This window comes from Zosterops lateralis, assembly GCF_965231275.1.
Source record: "Zosterops lateralis genome assembly, chromosome: 18".
NCBI classification, from domain to species: domain Eukaryota; kingdom Metazoa; phylum Chordata; class Aves; order Passeriformes; family Zosteropidae; genus Zosterops; species Zosterops lateralis.
This window is the reverse complement of record NC_139778.1, coordinates 851,725-871,109: the sequence shown is the minus strand read 5'-3', so window position 1 is coordinate 871,109 and position 19,385 is coordinate 851,725. Positions and strand designations below refer to the sequence as shown.

Sequence of the window (19,385 nt, the reverse complement as noted above, 5' to 3'; positions counted from 1 at the left end):
TAGATGAAATATAATATAGAGAAAATAAAATGTAGAGAAAATGATATAGAAAAAAATATAGAGAAAGTAAAATATAGAGAAAAATATGGTCCTGCAGTGATGAGGGAGGTGGCAGGAGCTCAGGATGTTGAATTCCTTAATTTTAACCACCTTCAGTCGAGATGAGGCTCTGGGAGTGTTGGTTTGGTGAGATGGTAAATAAATGTTGTTATCAATGGAGAGGTGGCTGGAGCTGTAAAATGGGAGGGTTGGGTTTAAAGCTGCCCTTTTTCAACAATTATTTCAGCACCAGCCCTGAGTCAGGAGAGAAAACCAGAGGGAACATAAACCCCTCTGTGTGATAAACAGAGCCCAGGAAAAGGAGTTTTCAAAGGGAAGCTGCTGTAGGGACAGTGGATTTGCCCCCATGAAAACACCCCTCGAGGGCAAGAACAGAGCGATTGCAAAGAGGATTTAATAGAGAGAATGATGCTGCAAGTGGGGAATTCAGCCTGAAAACCTCCCGGAGGCCAGGGGGGTCTTCTGGGGCTCGCTTGGGGAAACTGAGGCACGAATGGCTCAGAGATTTCCCACCCAGCCGGGATTTTGGGCAGGACTCGGTGTTGACAGTGACAGTGAAGGGCCAGGGACAGACAGGAGAGGGGAACAGCTGCCTGGCCCAGGAGGAGAGCTGGGAAAAGCAGGAATGAGCACCTGGGAAATATCAAAAATATCTCATTGGAATAGTTTTTTTACCAGGTTCAGAAAGGGGGAGTAGGAGTGTCTGAAAAAGGGATTTCTTTTCTGCTACGGCAAAAAATGTCTGTTTTGAGTAAAGAAAGAAAAAAAAAAAAAGGCAAAAAATTGAAAATGCTGGAGACCCAAAACTTCTCAGCCAAAAATACTGATCTGAAGCCAAAAAGCTTTTAATTTCTTGTCGAAATGAATCTTTAGAGAGAAAAGAGATGAGCATTTCTGGGGGAAACCCCAGCATTTTCTAATCTGGCTTTTGAATGTTTGCTTGATTCCTTTGCTGCACCTCAGGTTCAGGATTTCCATCTCTTCCTGCAGCAGCTGAGAGTTAAAAGGGCTCATTTACAGGATTTGCTCTTCTCGCTGCTCCCGCCCCAGCTGAATCCCAGCTCGCCTCCACGGCCACACGAGGAGACCTCAAAATACTCCAAGCTCAAAATAAACTCGTTTCCCTTTTTTTTTTTTCTGTTCTCTCCTCGTCCGGAGGAGTGACAAGTTCTGTGCGTGGGCTCAGCTCTGCCTGAAGGGTGGGAGCTGGAGACGGGGCTGATTTAAATGCCACATCTCAGCCATAGCTGGGATTTTGTGCCCCTCTGCCCTCGCAGAGCAATGCCCAGGTGGGAGCAGGTGAAGCACCATTTGTAAGCGATAAACCCCGAAATAATTTGAAGGCTTCTATTTCCACAGGCTGGGGACAGCAGGGAGAGGTGATGGCAGGGGAGGTGGGTGGCCTTGTCCTCACCGCCAGGTTGCAGAGGTGACAGCAGGGAATGTGGGGGGATGAGAACTCATTCCAAACTCAACAGGGTTTGGGAGAGAGAGGAGCGAGAGGCAGAGAGGAAGGGGAAGGAGCAGCCGAGCGTTCCCACCACCCGCCATCCTCGTGGCCGTACCTTTGCAGGCCTTGCGGTGTGAGATGGGCTTGCTGAGGTCCCTGTAGAAGCCCTCCTTGCAGTAGTGGCAGTGCCTGCCCGCCGTGTTGTGCCGGCAGTTGAGGCACACCCCGCCGCTCTTGCGCCCCGACAGCTTGAACAGCTCCATGTTGAAGCGGCAGCGCCGCGCGTGCAGGTTGCAGTTGCAGGCTGGGAGAGGCAAAAGAGGGGGACACTGTCACCATCCGTGCCCCAACGGGGAGCTGCCGACCCCTCTGTGTGTGACTTGGTGTCCCAGGGCTTGCCTGACCACCCACCCGGAGCAGCCCCAGCTCCATGCCCAGCTCCATGCCCACTTCACACACCCAGTGCTGCCCCTCCATGCAATATCCCTGCTCCAACTGTCAGCAATCCCTCTGCCTGTGGTTTGCAGCCTGCATGCCATGGCCTGCCTGGCGTGGCTCTGTCCCAGGGCATCTCTGGCCACTGACAACTTCCATTTTTGCAAGGAAAACCACTGGAAGCAAACACCGAGCAAAGCAGCTGGCCCGGCTGGATCACTGTGAGCCATCAGGGAAAATCAGCCTTAAAGCCCAGCTCCTTATGCCTTCACCTGCACTGCTGGTCTTCACCTGAACTTCAGATCGTTCCAAAAGTGCAGGTTGCAGCCACGTTGCAGGCTGAGAGAGGCAAAGAGGGGGACATTGTCACCAGGGAGGTTCCAGGCCCAGGGAGCTGCTGCCAAGCCCTCTGTGTGTGCCCTGTCAGGCTCTGGGGGGGTCACAGGATGGGAGACCCTGTGGCATCTCTGGCTGTGGGAAGCCAACTTCTCATACATCCCCTCCTGGCCAGTGCTGGGAGGTGAGTCCAGCCTTTTGGAGGGCAAAATGAGGTTGCCAAGGCCACATTTCACTGCTCTGACTTGCATTAAATGCAGCTTTGCCTCTCTGTGCTGGCACTGTGGGTTGCAGGGGGGCTGTGAGCACAGGGCTGTGGTGAGGAGATGGAGCACACAAACCCCTGTGGCACTCTCAGCTTTGCCACTTTCCCCTCTGCTCATCTCTCTTCTCTTCCACTCTCATGTTGTGTTGTTACTGCTCAGTGCGAAGGTTCCCAAACTGCTGAGAAACCCCCCCAGGACCCCCCTCTGTCCCTGTGGGTTTCCACCAACACCTGCCCGACCTTCCCAGTATTCCCACTCTCCCCAGTTCTGACACACACACACACCTTTGAGCTCTGAATACCATTCCAAGACCTTCCTGGCTGGTTTCTCCCCCAGCTTTCCACACCACAGGCTCTGTCCCTCACCTGCAGCCCTGGCCATGCTGATAATCCCAATTTCTGCCTCCGCATCCCCCACCCCGCCCGGCCTGACACCCAGATAGCCAAATTCCAAAACGGGCCCCCCTGCTTTGATTGCTGTGACTGAGCTGTCCAATTCCTCCACCATATGTAGCCTAAAGTCAACACCGTCTCTATTTTACCAGGGGGCCTTTGCAAAGGACAACTTTGGGACTTCAAAAGCTCGACCCCTCGCCCGCCTCTCCCCGGAGCTGTCACGGGGCCATCAGGAGGCAGTTGCTGGGGCTCTGTGCTTTGCTGAGAATTTTATAGCTTGTTTTCTTTTCCCGTGGCTTTTATTTGCTCTTCACCCCCGAACAATGCAGCTGTGCCATGCCAGCCCACAGCTGGGCCCCTCGCCTCGGCACGGAGGTGTCACAGCTCCGGCCTTGTCACCTTCCCTCACAGCAGAGACGTCTTAATCCCTCATTCCTTCCTGTTTACCTTATGGTGCTCTCCCAACACAAAGCCACGCTGTATTTGCTTAATTATCGAATTTCAGCCCGGAAAAAAATGACGGCGCAGCTCCGGAGCGTTTCTCAGGAACAATCCCCAGCTGACACACGCCGTGACAGCTCAGGGGACAGCAGAGCCCCCCGTGCCTGTGCCCCCAGTGGGACAGAGCCGCTGTCTCCGTGCTCTGCCGCCCAAATTCCTCCGCCTGACACGGACAGACCAAACCTCACGTCCCCAGCAAGGCTGGCAGAGCAGGAGCAGCAGCCACCGACGTGCTGATGGTGACAGGAGTGGCTTTGCCAGGCAGGAGGGAGAGGGGTCCCTGCCACGGAGCTGGGCCGTGGCTCTGAGCCGTGGTTGGGCCCTCCTGGGGTGAGCCCAGCAGCCTGCAGGAGCTTTTGTCATCTCCCCACCAGGACACGGCCATGAGGGAGCGCAGAGACAGCGCTCCTGCCTCCAGAGGGAACGGCTCCTTCAGATCTGGCCCAGTCCCACATGTGCTGAAGCTGCACTTTCAGCAGCTCAGAGCAGCGCGGGAGCACGCACCAGGCACTGGTGGCTTTTCCCCTGCCATGGAAAGCTCAGGAAATGCAGCCTGCTGTGCCCTGCTGTGCCCTGCAGCTCGGCTCTGCTTTCTCCTCATCCCACACGTGCTGAGCAGCCCCAGCCCACACCACGGCTCCACCACACAAAGGGTTTTAGAGGCGATTCCTGCCCTGCAGAATGCACTGGCGAAGCTTTTGGGAAGCAGGTGGGGGTTTTAAATTGCCAAGCCTTGTTTTGCAGTGGTGACCGAGCCCTTTTCCTGGAGATGCAGGACTCAGGGCTGGCTCCTTCCCTTGGGGCAGAGCCTTCCCAAGGGCACAGAGCAGGGCTGGGACACAGGGAATCATCTCCTGGCCACACCTCACTCCCAAGGAAGGCACAGCCTCAGCACTGGGCTCAAACAGAGGAGAAAAGATTTAAATCCTCAGTCTGAGGGCTGTTGTAGGTTGTGAGCACGTCAGCACATCTCCATCGTTCAAAGCCTCGAGGCTCAGGAGCAGCTCTGCCTTTGGTGCCACAAACCACAGGATTTGGTCCCTGTTGATCAACAGGAGGGGACATTTCTCCAGGGAGTGGCGTGGCTTGCAGAAGCCTTAGTTCTCCTTTAAATCTGTCAGAAATTCATGTTTTCCCAGGAGAATGAAAGCTCACCTCCTCCTAAAACTTGTATTTTAGGAGAGCTGGACTTGGCACTGGAGTATTTTGCAAGATTGCATTGGCAAATCCCTTTTTAAAATTCAAAGCTGAGCCCACACGAAGAGCAGTGAGTGAAAATCTTTGCATTTCTTTGGGTTGCTTGATAAGCAAGAAACACTTTTGCAAAGCCAGGAAAACAGAACTCTGGGGATTTTCTCAAGTTCTTTGCTAACATTTCCACTGGTGCCACCAGAGCAGAGCTGCACAGGAATATGTGGAGTGTGCAGAGCTCCTCCCAGCTCTGCTCTCAGGATCAATTTTCCATTGGTGTTCCAGGGGTAGGAAAATCCTGAAGAAAGGAAGAAGCTGAACCTCAGAAGAAGCTGCAAGGAGCTCCCCAAAACAGCCATCCCTGAGAGTCAATGACCTGAATCCTGTGGGTGCCTTGGGGGATGGACCCTGCAGGGAGGCAGTGAGTGAGCTGGGAGATGCTGTGCCCTGCCCCAGCCCCACTCCATGAGCAGCACGGCCTCCCTCGAGCTCCCCAAGGGATCCAGGGAGTGATAGCCACCCCTCCACTGTCACCTCTCAGCTTTTTTTGAAGCTCAGCCTCTCTTCTGTCTCCTCCTTCCACTCCCAGGACACCAAGGAAGCAGCTGGAAACAGCTGGGCAGCGATTCCCTCCCAACCCCACACACCTGGCTGCTTTTCCAGCATCCTCCCCTCCTGCTCCACCTGTTTCTGCAGCCAAAAGGGGCCAAACTTAGGGAGAACGGCTTTAATTGTAATTACTGTGTCCACTCTGAGTGCCTGGGCTGGAGTGACCAGTGCTGTGTCACGGCAAGCTGGCAGCTCTGCCCGAGGCCTGGTGTGTCTGCAGAATGCCCAGTGGGAGAGGCTTGGTCTGGCTGAAGGACAATCCCATCCCATTTCTCCTGACAATGGCACACAGGGACGAGGGGGCTGAAGGAAAATCCCATCCCATTTCTCCTGACAATGGCACACAGGGATGAGGGCGCTGAAGGACAATCCCATCCCATTTCTCCTGACAATGGCACACAGGGACGAAGGGGCTGAAGGACAATCCCATCCCATTTCTCCTGACAATGGCACACAGGGACAAGGGGGCTGAAGGACAATCCCATCCCATTTCTCCTGACAATGGCACACAGGGACGAAGGGGCTGAAGGAAAATCCCATCCCATTTCTCCTGACAATGGCACACAGGGACGCAGGAATTGGGGCAATGCAAGGAATGTCCCAGCCATGCGTCACAAAGTCCTCGTGAGGACAAGGCTGGGACACAGTGGTGGGATCACTCTGGAGGTGAGGAGCGTGGGCAGCCAGTGGTCCCAGCAGCAGGTCGGGATGGTTTTGGATCCCATCTCCAGGCCCGTGCACGTCCCCGGGCCGTGTGGCTCCCTGGCCACGTTTTCCCTGGACAGAGGCGCTCAGCTCCCGCCCTCCCTCTACTCGGCCCGAGGTTAATCCCCTGCTGTGCTGAAGTCTTTTGCCTTGTTCCCAACATGACATGGCCTGGCTTTAATTTTCTGCCGCTGACTTCTTGGTTTGAATTCCCCCGAATTCAAGTGGCTCTTTAGCAACCCGTTTTTTTCTTTCTATGAACGCCTTGGAGGGCTGTAATAAAAATCACCTCCCGGGATTAGTGTCATGTCTATTCCTCAAGATTTGCTTTGCACCTGGTGGAGGAGACACCCTCAGCTATGAGCAAAACCTGGGCCAGGTGCTGCGGGCTCTGCAAGGAACGATTTTGGCTGTGGTTGCTGCACTAAGCCCAGTCCTTCTGTCTCCCACTCTCTTCTTTCTCTCACTCTGCCAAGGACCTCACAAGCCTTTTTTTCCCTGCCTTGATTGTGCACAGATGTGCAGAGCTTCATCTCTACCTGAGCTGCCAGGCTCGGGTCTGGAGAACCAGATTTCATTTAAACACAGATGTTTCCGAAACCTGGAAGAGGTTGAAGAAGGGAAAGAGGAAAGCTGGGTTCGGAGAAAACACCGCAGAATCTTCCCTGTGTTAAAACCAGTGACTCGGTCAAATGGATCTCTCCAAGAGGTCAAGGTGGGCAGGATTTTCCATGTGGGAGAAGGAAAGGAGGGCCATGAATGGAGGCTGGGAGCTGTGGTTGTGGTCTTTGTGCTGCCACCACGTCCCCGGCGCCCTGCATCTCCCAGGACGAATTCCTCTCCGTGGTTTTCATTCAGCAATGACAATGCTGCCCTTTCAAAAGACCCCACCCTCCCAAAGCTTATATTTTGGCAATTTTCAAAATGCAAATTGCTTTTTAAACAAACGAAAACCCCAAAACATTTTGTTTTAATTTTTGCAAACAATAATTCAGGGGAGGGGGGGAAGGAAAAGGGGAGGATGGAAGAATCCAGGGACTGAAAGTAATCTCTAAATTTGACTTGAATTTATGAACAGCCTCAGTCTCCTTAAAATTATCCTTTTTCCCCCAGAAAATTGCTAGCTCAGCCTGAGCCATTATTTCTTTTCTGCAGGAGAAATCCTGACATGCAGGTCCCTGAGAGGGACCCCCTGCCTGTGCCCATCCTGGGGGGGGCTTTGCTTCCAGGGAATCCCTAGGGACATCTTCAGGGATGTTATTTCTGACCAAAATGGTCAAGGCAACACCCACAGGGACAACAGAGGTGAAGCAGCCAGAGGCAGTGAGACCTGTCTGGACTGGGAGGTAGAGAGAAATCACCCATGGAGACAGCAGGAGGGTGTCCCTGCAGTGTCCCTTCAAGCCACTGCCAACTGGTTTGAGCTTTTGGAGCAGCTGGGCATGAACCTGGAAGTGGTGGATGAGCTCCCACATCACCACAGGTCACTGGGCCACACCAGCCCAGCACAGGGCTGTGCCTGGGGAGTGGCTCCAGGTGTGACCCCACAGGGATCTCTCCTGGGGGTCTGGATGGCCTCTCCAGGCTGGGAGAGGGTTTGTGTCCATGCCTGGTGCAGCAGGATGGCCAAGCGAGGATGAACACCAGTCCTGCAGGGACTCAAGGATGAACACCAGTCCTGCAGGCAAAGTCCTGCAGAGCGGAGTCACCACGTGTGGCCCCAAGAGCTCAGCACCATAGGGACTGAGGGGTCAGATTCAGCTCTGCCCACAGGGCAGGTGTCCCCACGCCCTCCCTGGTGGCCCAGTGCCACCCACCCCAGCTCCAGCACCAAATAAAAACGTTTGCTCAGGAAAATTCATCTGTGTGAGCAGCTGAGTGTGGGTAAGGAGGAGGCTCAGGACGGGCTGGCACAGGCAAGGGGAAACCCACAGGGTGTTGTGGCTGTCAGGGGCAGACACCAGGGCTGTGCCAGGCACAGGTTTTCCTGTCAGTCAGAGCCCAAGGAAGGAGGGAAGTGTGTGGACACACCACAAAAAAAGCAGCTGTGGCCGGCATTGAGAGCAGGGAATGGCCAAAGTGCCAATGGAGGAGAGGCAAGGGAGCAGCATCCTGGGGAGGAGCACACTGAGGGCATCTCCCCCTCAGCACAAAGAGGGATCACAACACTCTTCCATGCCTGAAAACCCTCAGGAATGGCCGTTCTGTGGAAAAGCTCTGGAGGAGATGTCATCAGAGTGACTCAGGGCCTCCCTGGGGAGGCTGCACAGCCCCAGTGCCCTTCACTTCCCACTTTGCCAGTTCCCAAATCCCCACACGCCTGAGGGACAGAGAGGCCCTGGAAATGTCCTGCTGTCAGCGTTGGTTCTGCAGAGTGTAACAGCTCTCTGTGACACTGAAGCTGGTAGCAGAACATTGACACCCGCCTGGGATTCCCAAGGATAAGACCCTCATTCTCTTTTCCATAAAAAAAAAAGCCAGAGTCAGTGTTTGGGTAGAAATGTTTTAGACTGGGTGTCTGAGTCAGGCTGAACGTTTCTAGAAAAGTCCCTGCTAAAATGATTCAGCTGGAAATGAGAGACAAGGCAAGTGAAAAATCCTGTGCTGTGCCAACCCTAACAAATTTGGGGATTTATTTCCTTAAAGAAAATCTATTGCCCTTAGGTTTGAAGCCAAGGCTTAAAAAGAAAAACACTGCTCTCTGCGAGGGATGTGCCTGTTGCTGTCTCTAGGAAGAGCTGCTCAAGCCTGGCTGCATCTTTCAGTCACTGAAAAATGGGAGACATTTGGTCCAAGCTGATGGAGTTTTGCAGCTGAATTCCCTGAAAATCTGATTTTTACTGGCCAAACCAAGCCCAAAGCCAGGCCTGTAGAGACAGGGCAGGGGATTCTGGTCCTGCTGGTGATTCTCAGGTGTGAGTGTAGCAGTGCCACCCTGTCCCCTCCTGCCTGAGCTTCAGGACTTGCCAGTGGAGCCCTGCCCCGCCGTGGCCCATCAGCAGGAAGGGAGAGCTCCCAGCAGATGCTGGGGACTGGGGAGGAGAAGCAAATTCTGAACAGCAGAGCTTGGCAGATCAAACCTGTGAATGTTTTGGGATTGTTGTCTCACCCCAGAGACAACAGGGGCAGACCAGGCATGTCCGTGGTGAAGCAGCTCTCCATCAACACCCAGAGCCAGATGGAATAGTGCCTGTCCGAAGTGGGCAGCACACGGGCAGCACGGCATGGCCAGATCCCAAAATGTGGTATCTGGTTTTGAGAGCAGATCCGGGGACAGAGTCCAGAGCTGCTCACAGATCAAACCCCCAAGAGGAAAGAACAAGTCGTGCCAGATCAGCTGCTGAGGGTTAATTGTTGACACTCAGAATTATCAACTCTCTGCAGCGTGGTGAGACCAAAGCTCTTCCCAACAGCACCAGAGCCCTTTGGAAAGCACCTGGGAGCTGCTGCCCACCAGGAACTCTGGCTGCCCGTCCATCCTCAGCCCCACGAGCCTCGGGAGCTGATCCCAACAGCCACTGGGAAACTCAACCTGCTGGGCCGGGCTCTGACCTGGGTTTGGATTCATTTCACGGAGGGAGAGATTTCACACAACTCTTTCCACATTTATTGTTTCCAGCCTGGAGCAGAGCACCAGAAGCCCCTGAGGTATTTCCTGGCTCTACATGTGGTGTTTCTGGCCCCACAGGAAGCATCAGGGGAGCAAGACCAAGACTTGTTCCTGGGAGATTTACAGCTCCCAGATATTCGGGTTGTGAGCCAGATTTGAACAATCTCTGGGCAGTGAAGCTCTCCCCAGTGCCAGGCAGCACACGTGGCAAACAGCTGCTGGCAGCCCCCGAGGTCCAGCTGAGCCCTGTGCTCCTTGCTGGGACATGTCCAGTGACCTGCCATGGCTCCTTCAAAGCCACCAAGCAGCTGAGGGTCCACCAGCAGCTGATGGGGCTGGAGGAGGAACCTACAGCCCGTTGTGCTGCATTGAAATGTTGGGATTTGTGGCAGCCTCTCACCCAAGGCATTTTCTCCCAAGACAAAAGTGCTCTTACTCAATCCAGGATGGGGAGCACAAAGCCGGCCTTGCCCTGGTGCAGCACACACACTGTGTGTGACACTGTGACAGCGCAGGGATGTCACAAGAACAGAACCAACGAGGCTGGAAAAGACTTTGGAGATCACAGAGTCCAACCTGTGAGCACCAAACCGTGGCACTGAGTGCCACATCCAGGATTTTCTGAACCTCCAGGGATGGTGACTCCACCACCTCCCTGTGCAGCCCATCCCAGTGCCCAATCACTCTCTCTGTAGCAAAGTTTTTCTAATGTCTGATCTAAACTTCTTCCCCTGGTGCAGTTTAAAACACCCAGCAGAAGCTTTGACCAGGATTTTGATTTAGATTTGACCAGGAGATTTGTCTCTGCAAATCAGGTGTTGTGCAGAAAGTTTGCAGATAAACCTCAGACTGGAAACAGCTTAATACATTTTTTTTTTTTTTTTTGAGAAGGGAAAAGTCAAGAAGTGAACTCTGTTTCACTCTGGGAGATGATACCAGCCTGTCATCAGCTTGCTTTGTTTAATTTCACCATCCAAGCCCAGTCTCCTGAGATTGTCAATCCTTTGAAATGAATTGTTTGCATCCCGTAATTCATCCAGATGCCGTTCAGAGGCAGGAGCTGATGGGAGAGCTCACCCTGCACTCCCTGGGTTATCAGGGACAGCACAGAGCCCCCGGGCCAGCTCCAAGGTGCTCCTGAAGTGTCAGTGTTTGTTTAGAGCAGAGGGGAATCCACTTGGGAACAATTTACCCACTTAGACTCTGCCCTTGTGGTTTCCCTCTTATCTGGTACTGATCTCTGCAGCAGCTTCCCTCAGCTGCTCCAGGGCTGTGGTGCTCTCCAAGACCTTTCTCCCCTCTCTGTCCCACACCTTGATGTTTCTTGTCTAGCCTGACCACCTCTGGGCAGCTCTGAACTGCTGCAGGTTGAGGGAATGGCCAAAAATGGCCAAAATCCTCATCCCAGTCCCCAAGTCTTGGTCTCATCGACACATTTGTGTTGATGTAAAATCAGAACCCTGCATCTCAAGAGGAGGGCACATGGTGGGGTTGAGCCCCCCAAAGCTCCAGGTGATCCTCCAGGACATTTTCCTCTAAGCTTTCCCACATTCGTGCCCCAGGAGGGATCAGGCACTGCAGTGTTAAAGCCACAGCACAAACAGACACTGGAAGAATTCGCTCATTCAGAGCAAAGGTTCCCCGAAATGCACAAGGCTGATAACGCAACCAGCCCGGCCGAGAGTCAAAGGCTTTTCAAAGCTGGATTAAAACTGTTCAGCCCAGAAGCACCAGGGACACAAACAGCCTCAGCTCTGCTTCCATCGGTGCCCCAGGGAGCCGGGAAACTTGGCCGTGCTCCCCCACAGCCTGGGGTGGAAGCAAAACAAGGCGGTTTTAAACCAGCTCAGGCTCAGCTTTCCCCAGGCAGTGATGCTGCTCCCGTGCCCGGTCCCTGCAGCCTCCTGTGGGGTCTGGCTGTGCCGGGCTCCTCTTCATCAACAGCCTTCAGGAACGTGTTGTGTTGTTTTAACCCGAGCTCATTTCCCAACCTCCTCTGGAGCAGGGCCAGGGGAATTGTTAAACCAGCCCCAGCCAGCCCCGCTTCCGAAGGGACCCTGTGGCTGTGCCAGGAGCCAGCACGGAGCTGGGCACAACCCAGGGCTCATCATCCCTCCAGAGATCCAGCAGCATCCCCACTGCGGTGCCACTGGACCAAAACCACCTCTGTGCAGAGCAGCTCCTGCTCCAGAGGGATTTCCCTCTGGAGTCTGAATCACCCTCCTTTTGGCCTTTCCCCAGGCCTGCTTTGGTGCTGCCTTCCCTCCTCCCTGCAGGATCCCCTGGCCTCCCCCTCCCAGGCAGCACCAATGGCTGCAGCTGTGTGTTCACACCCCCAGAGCCCAAATCCCCACGGCAGCAAGGAATATCCTGGTCAGGGGATAACCCTCTCCTTGGAGAGAGCGTCCTCTTGGAGCTGGGGAAGCAGCAGGCAGATCCCAGAAATCCCAGCATGGACACAAGCCCCAGGGAGGAGAACTCTCCGAGGCAATCCCAAGGCAATCCCAAGGCCATCCCATGGTCCCCTGTGTTTTGTCACACATTTGTGGGAGCTGCTCCTGCAGGAGCTGCTCCAGGCCGTGCCTGTCCCCGGGAGATGGAACTCAAGGCGGCTTTGACTTGAGTGACAAACCTCAGCCTGGCCGCCCGAGGTGCCAGACAGCCACTCAAGCTTGACAGATGAGGGCTCTCGGGGAGGGTTTTGGTTTCTCTCGGAGAAACCCAGCTGGCTCAGGGGAGCTGTTGGCAGCTCAGCACGTTCCTTTCCCCCCCGGCACAGCGGGGCCGAGTGGGGCTGGCCTGGAGAGCTCTGCCCTGGGCTGTCCCCTGAGCTGCACGGCCTGGCCTCAGCCCCTGCTGCTCTGGCCCTGCACAGGAGATGCTCCCCAGATGCAGGAAAGGTCCTGTCATGGCTCGGCCTAACTCCTCCGTGCCTCAGTTTCCCTGTCTGGAATAGGGAGAGGGGCCCTGGGAGGGTTTTGTTGTGGCAAAGGCTGAGACCTCTGGGTGACAGGAGCCAGAATTGCCTGTGGATCTGCAGAATGATGTTGGATGACATAAAAACTCGGCTCCAGCTGGGAAAGCTCAGCAGAGATGGATCCTAATTCTGCTTCCAAGCCTTCCTAAACCTGAGCTAATCCTGCAACCCAGTCCAGGCACAAACCATGGTGGTGGATGGGGTGCTCAGCCCAGTCCCATCCCACAGTCACCTGGACCCGGCACTCCTGGGCTGCCTTTTGGAAAACCCTACAGGTGTGAAGAGCTCTGTTTGCTCAGGGATATTCACACCTTTGGACAAAGCCCTGCTGCCTGCCGTGGGCAAACAGAGCTATCTTATCTCCGGGACACTATCGGGGCATCTGAGAGGGAAGGAAAACTCCGGCTGATGAGCCTGAGGTGAGGACATGACAGGATTTCAGGGAGGTGTTGGGACGAGCTGCCCTCTGCTCCCTGGGGCTGGGGATGGGCGGTCCTGGGGCTCCCGACAAGGCACTGCTGCATTTTGTTTTCCCGAAGATTGGGGGTTTATCAAAAGCTGACAGGCTTATCCTGCCTTATCAGGGCAGCTGTGCTACTGTTAATGGTGTTCTGTAGCAGGCTCCGGGCAGAAATGTGGATTGTGATTGTGCTGGGCTGGGGGAGCTCAGGGTCCCCTGCGGGGTCTCCATGGAATGCAGCACCACCATCCCATGGAGGAACGGGACATGCCCGTGTTTACCATCCAGACCCCAACACCAGAACATCCCGAGGCCATATCCCTGCCCTAGAGGGGGCAGCTGCCAGCCTGGAGGTCCCACAGCCACGATCATCTGGAACACGGCACTTCCCCTCCTCACTTTCCCCGGGACTGCCTTGGGATTGCCCTGGGATTGCCTTGGGATGGCCATGGGATGGCCCTGGGATTGCCCTGGGATGGCCATAGGATTGCCTTTGGATGGCCTTGGGATGGCCATGGGATGGCCCTGGGATTGCCATGGGATGGCCTTGGGATTGCCATGGGATGGCCTTGGGATTGCCCTGGGATTGCCCTGGGATTGCCCTGGGATGGCCTTGGGATTGCCATGGGATGGCCTTGGGATTGCCCTGGGATTGCCCTGGGATTGCCCTGGGATGGCCTTGGGATTGCCATGGGATGGCCCTGGGATTGCCCTGGGATGGCCATGGGATTGCCCTGGGATGGCCTTGGGATTGCCATGGGATGGCCATGGGATGGCCCTGGGATTGCCCTGGGATGGCCTTGGGATTGCCATGGGATGGCCATGGGATGGCCCTGGGATTGCCCTGGGATGGCCATAGGATTGCCTTTGGATGGCCTTGGGATGGCCATGGGATGGCCTTGGGATTGCTCTGGGATGGCCCTGGGATTGCTCTGGGATTGCCTTGGGATTGCCTTGGGATGGCCATGGGATGGCCTTGGGATGGCCATGGTATTGCCTTGGGATTACCCTGGGATGGGCATGGGATTGCTCTCGGATGGCCTTGGGATGGCCATGGGATTGCCCTGGGATGGCCATGGGATTGCCTTGGGATGGCCATGGGATTGCTTTGGGATTACCCTGGGATTGCCTTGGAATTTCCTTGGGATGGCCATGGGATGGCCCTGGGATTGCCTTGGGATTACCCTGGGATGGCCATGGGATGGCCATGGCATTGCCCCATTTCTCTGTCCTGCTGTTTCCCATCTGGCCAGCTGTGCTGGCTGTGAGCTCCCCCAGCGAGGCTCTGGGCTGCTGGGTGTGATGGGCTGGTTCAGCAGTTCTGTGCTCCCACATGCACCATCCCCAGGAGCTCATCCCTCCCTGCTCCTCCACCCCATGGCTGTGGGACAGCAGAGCTGTGAGGCTCCTACAGAAAGGATTCGTGAGCTGCAAATACAAATCTCTTTGGGGTCATGGGACTGTTGTAGAGCAGGGACTTTGACCAAGTCTGGTCTGCCTTAAGGCAGTGTTTGGATGGAGAAATGGCTGGATGGGAAAGGGGAATGGGTCAGCAGCAGAGACACCCTGGGAAGGACACAGCTCCTGGCCCTGCACTGAGCCCAGCCCCAGGGTGGTGTGGGGCTGGAGTGATCCCACTGACCCAGCAGCACCAGGGATGAAACAGGCAGACATCCACCCAATCCTGAACCCAAACCTGACCCTGCAGCCTCCCTCGGGCAAGGACAACACACCTGGAAATGCAGCAGCTCCTCCCTGCCCAGCCAAAGGCCTGCAGCTGCCTGCTCATTTTGGGGGTCGCTCAGGGCAAACTTTGATGGCCTCAAGTCAAAACACAGCCCCGGGAAGGCTGTCCCTGTTGGAGGGATTTAACCCAGATCAAAGCTAGTCAAACACAGGGATTTCTCAGCTTTTCTGCTGGGATCAGCCTCCCGTGCATGCCGTGGCCCTGGGACACTGCCCTGGCCAGCCTGGCCCTCGCTCCTGTTCTGTCCCCAGGCAGGGAGGCCGGGGAAGACCGGGACTGTTTGAAGAGGATGGCTAATCCCTGGATGGGACAGCATTCCTGGAAACCGGGCAGGCCCTCGGAGAGGAGTGACATGAACACCCAGACACAAAAAGCTGCACGTTCTGCAGGGCAGCAAAGGCTGTTTCAGCTGTGGGAAGTTTTTACTTTCCATTTTGGCCAAAACTTGAGGAATGGGAATACCCAGAAGTGGGTTCCCTGAGGGCAGAGAAGGATTCTGTGGTTCCCCCTTTCTGAATCACCCACACTTTCTGAGCCCCTTGCTCTCCACGGGGCTGTGGCCATGGAGACACTGCCACCAACCCAGGTGACATCTGCAACCCGAGGGTCACCAACACCCACCTGGAGCAGAGAAATGAGACAGCCCAAACAAAGGTGTCGACAACCCCTTGAGAGCAGGGGAGGAGGAAGAGCTGTGATGGAGCCCTGGGTGTCCCAGCAGCAGGTGTCCTTCTCCCTCGCCCTGGGGGACATCGGGGCCACCACGCTCCTGTGCCTGCCAGGCAGGTTTTATCGGGACCCTTTAATTAGCTGATCAGGGCAATTAGCTCTTGATGCCTGCTGGTTTGGAAGGAGGCTGCCGAGGTGCAGACATTCCCAGCAATTGGAAAGGGATTGGGATTGGAGTGGGAGTGGCAGTGCTGGCCATGGTGAAGAGGATGCTCAGAGATGCACTTTTGCTACTCAAACCCTGCCTTGTGCCACCTTGTCCTTAAAATTGTCCATCCCACCACCACGAGGGGAGGTGTCATTGTGGGTCCCTGACCACCCCGACAGGAAGGACCAGGGTGGTGCTTGCAGGGCCATGGGACAGCCTGGGCATGGGCAGGAATTGTGCCCACGAATCCAGCCATGAACAGATCCCCAGCCCAAAATACCCTGGAGCTACGCCCAAAGCTTAAACTTGGCGTGCCAGGGACACTGCGGGGACTGACTGGTGTCCAGAGTGTCCCCCCTCCTGTCCATCCCATGGGAATGTGTGATCCTGCAGAGGGGCTGGAAGAGGGGCAGCTGGGCCAGGTCTGCCCCGTGCCAGGGCCCACGGGGTGCTAAATGCTGAAAGGGTGACCTGGCTCTCGTGGGACAGTTCCCTGTGATGTGGCTGCTCCTCAGGACACCCCTCAGGTGACATCTCACTGCTGCAGGACGGGGTTGGAAAAGCTGCTCACCCTCGGCTGGAAGATCCACCCTGTGGGGCAGGGTGACAGCCTAATCCCTTCATCTGAGAGGTTTTTCTTCCTTTTTGTACGTGATCCCCACTTTCCTGCAGCCCAGCTGCTGCTCCAGACTCACATGGAGCCTGTCTCAGTGGGAGACTGCTCCGGGCTTCAGCTGCAGTTCCTGAATTGTGCCCAAAAGTTACAGAGAGGGGATTGCATTTCTCTGAAGGAAACTGCATTTCCTCCAGTTCCAGCAAGGCTGGGAGCAGTCCTGGGTTTTAATCTGGCTTCTGCCTTTGAGTCTTGGATGTTGATCTGAGCTAAACCTCTGATCCTGCTGTGGTTCATTTTCAGGCGCGTGTGCCCCAGAAACTTTTTTTTTTTCTAAATTAATTTTTCATACAGAATTCTTTTGTTTGATGGATGCAGTGAGAAACTATTTCCCAAACAGGAAAGAAGACCTCCCTCCCCCTGCTCTGCGCCGTGGATGTTTTTAATAACAACATCAATTGTCTGCAAACAACTTATTCCTTTCTGACCTCAAAACAACTCCTGGTTAGTGCATTCCAGCATGGCCACAGACCGAGGCTCAGTGACTTCACAGGGCCTTCAGGAGCTTTTCCATCACAATGCCCACTCAGGGAAGGGCCTGATGTGGCAGTAGGAACTTGGCTTTGCTGGGATGAGGATGCTGAACAGCTCAGGAACACCCCCCGAGCACTGGTGCTGCTGTGCCAGCAGTTTTCCTGCTGTTTCTAATTCCAGCTGCCTCCAGGTCTCCAGCCAGGAGGACATCCCTGCTTCTCCTTAGCCCCGAAGGGCCAGAAGTGTTTCTGCTGTGGGCTCCTCATGTCTGTGCATGGCAGGAGCAGCAGGAGACCCCTCCTGGGACTTGCTGATCCCTGTGCAGGTCAAGGAGGGGTTTTGAGGGGGCTCAAAGGGAAGGAGAGGCTGCAGCCCCCCAGTGCCATCCAGGGGGGGTGTGTCCCCCGCCCTGCTGCCACCCACAGCCCAAGGCTACACCACTGCAGAGCTTTAATGGGATCGTGCAGACCCAGAGCAGCCTTTAAACCCAGGTCTGACCCACCAAGTGGGATCATCTTCCAATTCCATCCCCAACTTTCCCAGGAATCACTGTGCAATGGCGAGGTGGCCAGCACAGCTGGTTCACTCACAGCCACCTCCCGTGGTGGCACATCAGGCCCTGCCCTTGGCCAGGGCAGATCTGCTGTGTCCCTGAAGCAGCCTCAGAAGTGCTCCTGGCTCAGAGGCTCCTCCCTGGGCACTACTGCACATCCACAGCTCTTACAGCCAATTTTCACACTAGTGATGCTGCACAGCCGGACCTCAGAGAACACAGCTGGACCTCAGGGATCACAGCTGGACCTCAGGGATCACAGCTGGACCACAGAGATCACAGCAGGATCTCAGGGATCACAACAGGACCACAGGGATCACAGCTGGACCTCAGGGTTCACCACAGGACCCAGACCCACCGGCCTCAGGACTCTGGGATCCCAGCCTGGCTGGGGACATTCAGCCAAACAAATTATTGATTATTAAAGCAGCTCGGGGCCAGCTCACAAAGCCGGGGTGATGGAGCAGCAAAGAAAGGCTCCTTTTCCCATGAGCTCATTGGAAATACCCGTCTGGGCAATTTTGAAATGCAATATTTTGGTTTTCCGGTGTGAAAGGGCACCACAAAGCCGAGGTCACCTCGAGGCAGCCAGGGGAGGGATATCAAACCACAGAAAATCCAACCAAAGGGAGCTGTGCTGGGGGGGACCACATCAAACATTTCCATAGCCTGAAATGCTGCAGGGAAGGGGGAAGGGGAGTGTGCAGGACAGCAGATGCTTTTGCAGGGAAAAGGAAGCAGGCTTGAGCTGGAGCCCACCTCCGGACAGAAAAGCTTTTGCAGTTCCCAGCTTGGCCAGAGCCGCCGGCACTCGCCCACTCCTGGCTCCCTCTAGGGCCGTGTCCTGGCGTGGGAGACCCCTCTAAACTGGAGGTGAGCACCCCACACCCACCTCCCCAGCCCGGAGCTGCCTGAAGCACAGCCCTGCCTCTGCCTTCGCTGGCCCCAAAACAAAGCTGCAGCTCTGGGAGAGACCCAGACTGTGAACTCTCAAACTGACTGCAGCAGGGGCTGATGTGCAAAACCTCGGCCACAGAAGCTTTCCTGGCTGGTTTTGCAGCCCAGCTGCTCTGCAGAACAGCAGCAGCTCCATGGGGAGGCCCAGCTGTGCCCCCAGAGGGGTGGGGGCCTCTGTCCATGGCCAAGGCTTGGAGCTGAGTGGGACAACCATCCCCACCCCACCCAGGGCAGCTTGGGGGGCCCCTGTCCCAGCAGTTCCCTTCTCTGCCCTCCTCGGGGTGACCCCTTCCTAACCCAAAGCCCTGAAATGTCTGTGGTTTGCTGAGCACCAGGCAGTGAATCCGCGTTTGCCACGGTTTGTGTCTCTGGCCCTGAGCTTGCTGCAGCGCTGGCAATAACCCCGAGCTGCAGGAAATCCACATCATTTTGTGAGCGTTAACAGCCAGCCACCCCGGCGGGAACACGCGGCATTTCCCAGGAACCCAGATGTTTGGGAACCCACTGATGGCAGGGAACGCGCAGGGATATTCCTACAGCAGCAAACGATGCCTTCAGAAGCCACAGCAAAGAGGACTCCAGAGGTGAGAGCAGGCAAACAAAACCCATGACAGCCACCAAGGTGTCACCTTGCTGTCACACCCAGAGCACAAGAGCAAAGGCCAGCCTGGCAGGGGTGGTGCCAGGAGAGGCTGAGGCAGAGGGGACACGGCCTCAGCCCTGCCTTATTGCCTGAGGATCTGCCAGGGTCTTGTATTTGTCCCCCAGCGTTCCCTGGCTGCCATGGGGGTGTTGGCTGGAGGTCCTGGCACTCAGCACATCCCTCTGGCTGCACCATTTAGGGGGTTCCCACCCTGTGCTGGCACTTTGGGACACTCTCCCCCAGATCCAGCAGTGCAGGGAATGAGGAACTGGCGGCATTCTCCATCCCAGGGTGACTCCATTTCTTTCCCCTGGGGGGGCACGGAGAAGAGACACAGTCCATAACAACCCCTGCTGTCATCGATCCCTTCATCCATAACCATCCCCACCCCAGGGAACGGGCATGGACAGCTTTCCCCTGACCACAACGGTCTTTAACCCAGCCCCATCCACCTCCCATGTTACTC

The 19,385-nt window shown here is 55.7% G+C and overlaps 1 protein-coding gene across 1 annotated transcript in view; it reads right to left on the bottom strand.

Moving 5' to 3' along the window:
• The window catches only part of NTN1 (netrin 1), a gene marked incomplete at its 5' end in the record, with an annotated part of 85,883 nt that overhangs the window by 38,183 nt on the left and 28,315 nt on the right, over window positions 1-19,385 (bottom strand). Inside the window, one exon of the mRNA XM_083874820.1 lies at window positions 1,626-1,814. Coding sequence (XP_083730946.1) covers window positions 1,626-1,814 — 189 coding nt within the window. The remainder of the gene's footprint in view (window positions 1-1,625; window positions 1,815-19,385) is intronic.